Genomic DNA, 6,000 nt, shown 5'->3' with positions numbered 1-6,000 from the left:
CTGACTCCCTTTTTGTCTAAAAGTACCAAAACCTTAACTAAATTATGTTACAAAAAGTAGAATCCTTGGGGAAATGAGAAGTACATATTGTTTTATTATATTAATCTGTCTGGACGATTGCACACAGCATAATTAGAGCAGTCATGGGAATATCTTCTGGAATCCTGATGGGGAGGCAGTTAAAATTCTCAGCCAGAGTTCCAGTGCTTCACCCAACTACAAACCGCAGGGTGCAGCCAAGACAGTTAAAAAGGAACCATAGCACTTTGTATTCAAAAGTTTTTGTGAGCATCATTCTAGTATTAATAGTTTTCTGAGCTGAGACTGTACTCTGAGGCACACTCCTCAAATTATCAACATATGTCTAGCTGGTTTAGTTGGCACATTGTACCTGGCTAGTGGACTTCAAGGTTTTAGACCAGTGATTCTCAATCTTTGCCTGTCCAGGAGTTTTGGCCTCAGTTTTGGTCTCAGCTCCCAGAATACCTGGCTATTGATAATGCTGGATGGCACTTTTGGGAGTTGGGCCAAAACATCTGGAGAACTTGATGAGAGCCACTGTTCTAAACCAAACATGGGTAAACTTCAACCCTTCAGGTGTTTTGGACTTCAACTTCCATAATTCCTAACAGCTGAAGTCCAAAAACTTGGAGAGAGGGATGAAATTTGCCCGTGACTGTTCTAGATTCTCAACCCTGGAATCCTTTCATACTTGAGAACATGAAAGAGCAGGTGCAAGGTATCATTTTCAGTTCATCCAGCACGTTTTATTAATTAAACCCCCTCTAATTTCAACCGTAGATCTCAAAGAGCAACCTACATGTTCTAAGTTGTCCCTCACATGTCCTATTTATGGAGACCTTCTTTGAAGGCTGTCAAGTTATAGAAACTAAATCATTTTGCAGTCCTAAGTCAAGTCATCACACAGTGCTCCCTTTGACTGATGTCCCTTGCAGGCAGATCTCAATATTGAACTTATGTCCATCTGCAACAAGATTTCTCTACTAGTCATATTTTCTGCATATTTACTTGTATTTGCTGTTCTGTGTTCATGTTACTTATTCTCCCTTGTAAGAGCTCTCTAAAGGGAGTCAATCACTGAATATTTCAATATTTTTAAAAGAAGATTTGGAACCAAGCTATAGTTGTTTATGGTGACCTTTCTGTCACTGAGCCCAATTGTGCTATTCTATATATAGCCAAATATCCAGAAGTTTGCCTAGTAAAACCCATGCAAAATGAAACAAGGACGCCAGTATGTTACGTAGCATATGGACGTAGCATGTCAAAGCACAGGCTGACAAATGAAAATTATTTTATTTTCTAAAACTTAGTATGGATCATCTCAATATGATAAGGCAGGCACTTTGGGATTCTTAATAGTGTATTTAAAGGGCACTATGGGAACGTCTTCGGTGCAAGCTCAAATTAATGGTGCTTATGCAAGAGGTTCCTGCAAGATTTTCTCAATTGCCTAAACTCAGAGGTTAGACTTACTAAATTTTAATTATAAAGCTAATATGCATAAGTTTATTAATCTTTAAAAGTAAAGGACTGTTAACTATACTGTGTCTTGGGTTAAAATGCAAACACTTTTGTTGTTGTTGATAAACTCACCTGGAAAAACTTTAAAAGTAAGTTCCTTGATTTTGAAAGCAACCGTGAATACAAGGAAGAAAAAGTTCATGCTCAAATAATAATCTTCATTATACTCCCTCCCAAAAAAACCACTATTTTTGTCTCACTTGGGCCTATAAAAACCCAATGAAAAAGCTACACTGATTGCAACTCAGACTTGATTTAAAATGGTTCTCTTACTTTCTTTATCATCATTCAGAAGTAACACATTCAAATTCAGAGCTGGTTTGGTGGAATCTGTAAAGTGGGCATGAGCAAACTTGGGCCCTCCCTCCAGGTGTTTTGGACTTCAACTCCCACAATTCTTCACAGCCGGTAAGCTGTGAGGAATTGTGGGAGTTGACGTTCAAAACACCTGGAGGGAGGACCCAAGTTTGCCCATGACTACTGTAAATAAATCCCTTTCGTGTCCACGAAATGCTCCTTGTTGGGGATGTATGTATTATTAGACTCTAGCATGAGTCCTTGCAACAGAACGTAGTGGCTTTTAAATGGAATGTGACTATTACACGACTACTGAGGGTGACCTCCAAAAAGAGAGAGATCTCCCCCAAATTCTGTGAGGAGCAGCACTAAAGCAACCAGGCAAAGAGTCAATCAGACATGGATGGAGTCTTCTGTAACACAAGTTTCAGTTTAACTGCAGACAAACCAGCATTTTTACGATGACAACAGTAATTATACTCTGAAGACCCAGTTAATAAAGCGCCTCATATCGGTATCGATCAATATGATGCCACCACAAATGCTAGATTCATTAGAAGGGTTATTAAACTCTTAATCTTAATCACATCGTTGCATAGACAATTTTCTTGGCAGTAAGGATGGGGAAATCAATGGCTGCAAAGTGCATTAAATTACCGAAGCCTTCCATTTTCACATTATAGAGACTCCAAATGAACATATTGTGATTTTAGGACCTTGATAGACTTTTTAAATACAGTATTTATATTTTTATATATATATCTTCTTTATAATATTGGAATCTGTGAATTATATGCATTATCTGAATCAAATTTCAAGAATACATTTTCATATAAATATCAAAAAAGTTAATCTTTTGTACTCTCCCTTTTTGTAAGCCTTTTAGGCTGGAAATATATGGGCTAACTGGCGTGTTGATTTCGCCAGACTTTTAATCTCTATTAGTAAAATTAAGACCATTCTGCTGCCATGACCCTTCCCAGAACATGGCCTTCAGATTTTACAGCATGTGTTTAGAGCCGTGATTCCCAAACTTCGGTCTTTTTGAGGTTTTGGACCTCCTGTCCCAGAATCCCTGACTCTTGGCCATGTTGACTGAGGCTTCTGGGAACAGAAGTCCAAAACTTCTGGAGGACCCAAATTTTGAGATCACTGGTTTGGAAGAAAATATCCCTTAGCTACGACGTTTTCTTCTTCCCTCTAACCACGAAGGAAAATTCATTTTAAAAAATAGCATCTATTTACACAGCAAACACCTTGGTGTGAAGCTAAACAAGATAGGAAAAACAGGTAAACATCATCTCACTTTTCTCAAGGGTATAAATCCCGCCCGCCCCAAATGTTCCATTGTTACTCTACAAACCCTATTGCACATTAAAACAGTTGTAACAAATAAAGACAAGAAGGTTTACAGTTAAACTGACTTAAGCCTACATAAAATGTCCAGGTGTTATAAAACTGTTGGGGAGCAGTAGTGGGCCTAATAACTAAGAGTTATAAAAAATAATATTGGTACATTTCTGTGAAACAATGCTGATAAAATATATAAAGGTTGGCAAAAGTATGGGAACAGGAGCTTCTGGCAATCAACTTCCTATGGCGACGCATGAGGCCTCGTTCCATCTTCAGTCAAGTCATACCTACAAAATAAAACAAAGGGGGTGGAAAGTGAGCAACATCATCAAAAATAACTAAGAAAGAAAGTAAATCACAATGGCCATACTTACCACTGGGTAAAATTTTTGGAAAGTTCTTCAGATGCCAGTGGTATCAATACCTGTGTGAGATAAGAAGGTAAATAAGATTTGAAAAATGCAAAGCCATTATGAGAAAATTGATGTTGAATCATAAACAAATTAAGAGTGCATAAATAGAATAGAGAACTCTGCTGAGGTTCCCTTTCAAGCTTTAATGTCTTCAATCTCATTGCCACTAGTTAAGCTTTTGTTATAGTATAAATAGTCATGTATCAATGATGGTTGGGGAATTGTGTGTGTGTGCGCATGCGCGCGCACACACACACACAGTAAGATGGAAGTATGGAATCTTTTTATGGGTTTTCAAGGCTTTCGGCCTGGAATCTAACATGACTGTCCTACTCTCAGACCATATATGTTGTAGCTCAGCAGCAGTCACAGCAGACAGGGACTGATGGCTTCACTGATGACTTAAGAGTCAGGTGGGATTGTGGGCTTTCCTAGGATTTATTCTGATACAGATCTTAGGATTCCTTCTTATGCAGGCCAGGAAAGTGAAACTGTTTTAGATAGAGAGGCCAGCACACAGATGCAGGGTCTGACAATTTAATTGTCTCTGAATCTCAAGGTCAGGGAAAGGAGTTGGAACGCCCTGAGTCACCTTCGAGCTGAGAAAAGCGGTATATAAATGCGGTAAATAAATAATCATCCTCTCCAGATAAGGAGTCTAGCAAAAATGAAGGGATGACAAATTCACATGGGAACCCACCTGGTGCTTCTGACTTAAGCAAGGAGATTCACTTGCAGATTCAAACAGATAGCCAGCTTCATATATCCTCATGTCTTTGTGGGAAGCAGAAACTCCGGGGTAGATGCAATGCTTTCATGTCTGTTTATTAATACCTAACAGGCACTTTGCTCTTCAGTTCAGGCAGCGTGGTGTTCAAGTTAACAGATAGGCCTGGCTCTCTCGTTTCAAGTCTTGGTTTTGGATCTAAGTATCTCGTGGTCTTGCTTTGTATTCCTGTTCCAAGTTTCGCTCATGTTTTTGGATCTAAGTACTTCATGTTCATGGTTTGTATTCCTGCTCAAGTTTTACTTATGGACTTAAGTTGCCTTGGTGTTCTGGGACTATCTTTGGACTATTTTACCCTTGGATTTACAAGTGACAACTGATTATCAATTATTTGGATTATATACCTGATTTCTTTTTTTCTGGATTTTCCTATATTTATCTTTTGTGTGTTTTTACAATTAACTGTTTGCTTTTATCTTGGACTCTTGTGTGATGCTCTGGTCGTACGTGGCTTCAAGCCTGGGGTGCGACAGTATATGACAAACACATATGCATAGCTTCCTTTTATTTCTTGGAAAATACAATCTAATATGTTAGAAGGCATCTGCTGACACCTCGGCACCATGTGACTTTTTTCTCAATTCAAAGTCTGGTAAATTGGTAAATGAGGTATTATTAGAAGACACATAATTTACAGGGAAACAACTTTTGTTTCAGCTCAGAGTTAATTTGATGATACCTGTGCAGCTACATCATGAAGTGACAGTTTAATTAAGCTCACGTCGCAGCTTGTAGGCACAGGACTCAATTGCAACTGTGGCATGTTTTGCAATGTTTTTAACTTACCTTACCCAGGAGCCCTTTGTCTTTGGACAGGAAACCACCACTATTTTTCACTGCTACATCTAGTGTTCTCTTTTGCAGGTCAGCTAATGAAACGCTGTAATCGAAGCTGAAAAGGGAGAAAGAATTCGGAGAGTGTAAGGAAAAGCTTCAGAAATCTGCATTTTTGGGATTGTGAATATGAACTAAGGCACTGAATGTATTCCATAGCTTTAGAAGCTCTTAAAAAAATCAGATCCACAGGCCCACAGAATAAGATTGCTGAAAATTTGCAAAGAACTTTTGGGACCTTACATTGAAGAAATATTTATGGAAGAAAACCTGCATTTTGCTTCTTGATGAGTACCTCTCCCCAATTTTGCCCTCCATTCTTGTCTTAGAACTATCACAAATGCATCCTGGAAATGCTACTTTTTAATTCTCCATGAAGAAATTTGTTAAATTCAAACTTACACCTGCTCATAACACCCCTAATTTAATCAAAATCCTATATGTTATAAACTTATTAACACCTCTGAAAATGCCAGCCACAGACGCAGGAGAAACGCCAGGAGAGAATTCTGCTGGAACATGGCCATTCAGCCTGAAAAACCCGCAGTAACCCAATTTAGGCATGTTCCAAGCTCAAAATCCATAGACTGTAACAGCACTGATACAATCAGAAATCACTGGAATCCTAGCAACTGCAAATTGCTGACAGCATTTCTCCTAGGTTTATCAAAACCAAAGGCCATTAGTTGCTGATGTAAAACAAAATACAGCCAGTCCCCAAGTTACAAACAAAATAGGTTCTGGATGTTTGTTCTTAAGTTGAATTTGTAT

The 6,000-nt window shown here is 38.5% G+C and overlaps 1 protein-coding gene across 3 annotated transcripts in view; it reads right to left on the bottom strand.

Moving 5' to 3' along the window:
- Positions 1-1,298: 1,298 nt before the first annotated feature.
- The window catches only part of ESYT2 (extended synaptotagmin 2), a 72,334-nt gene continuing 67,632 nt past the window's right edge, over positions 1,299-6,000 (bottom strand). For all 3 annotated transcript variants that reach the window (XM_060782569.2, XM_060782571.2, XM_060782570.2), the window contains 3 exons: positions 5,182-5,287; positions 3,570-3,619; positions 1,299-3,482 (listed from right to left, as the gene is read on the bottom strand). In XM_060782569.2, the coding sequence (XP_060638552.2) occupies positions 3,437-3,482; positions 3,570-3,619; positions 5,182-5,287 (202 nt within the window). In that variant the 3' untranslated portion in view covers positions 1,299-3,436. The remainder of the gene's footprint in view (positions 3,483-3,569; positions 3,620-5,181; positions 5,288-6,000) is intronic.

Source organism: Anolis sagrei, chromosome 6 (genome assembly GCF_037176765.1).
Source record: "Anolis sagrei isolate rAnoSag1 chromosome 6, rAnoSag1.mat, whole genome shotgun sequence".
NCBI classification, from domain to species: domain Eukaryota; kingdom Metazoa; phylum Chordata; class Lepidosauria; order Squamata; family Dactyloidae; genus Anolis; species Anolis sagrei.
This window is presented reverse-complemented; position numbering and strand designations above follow the sequence as displayed.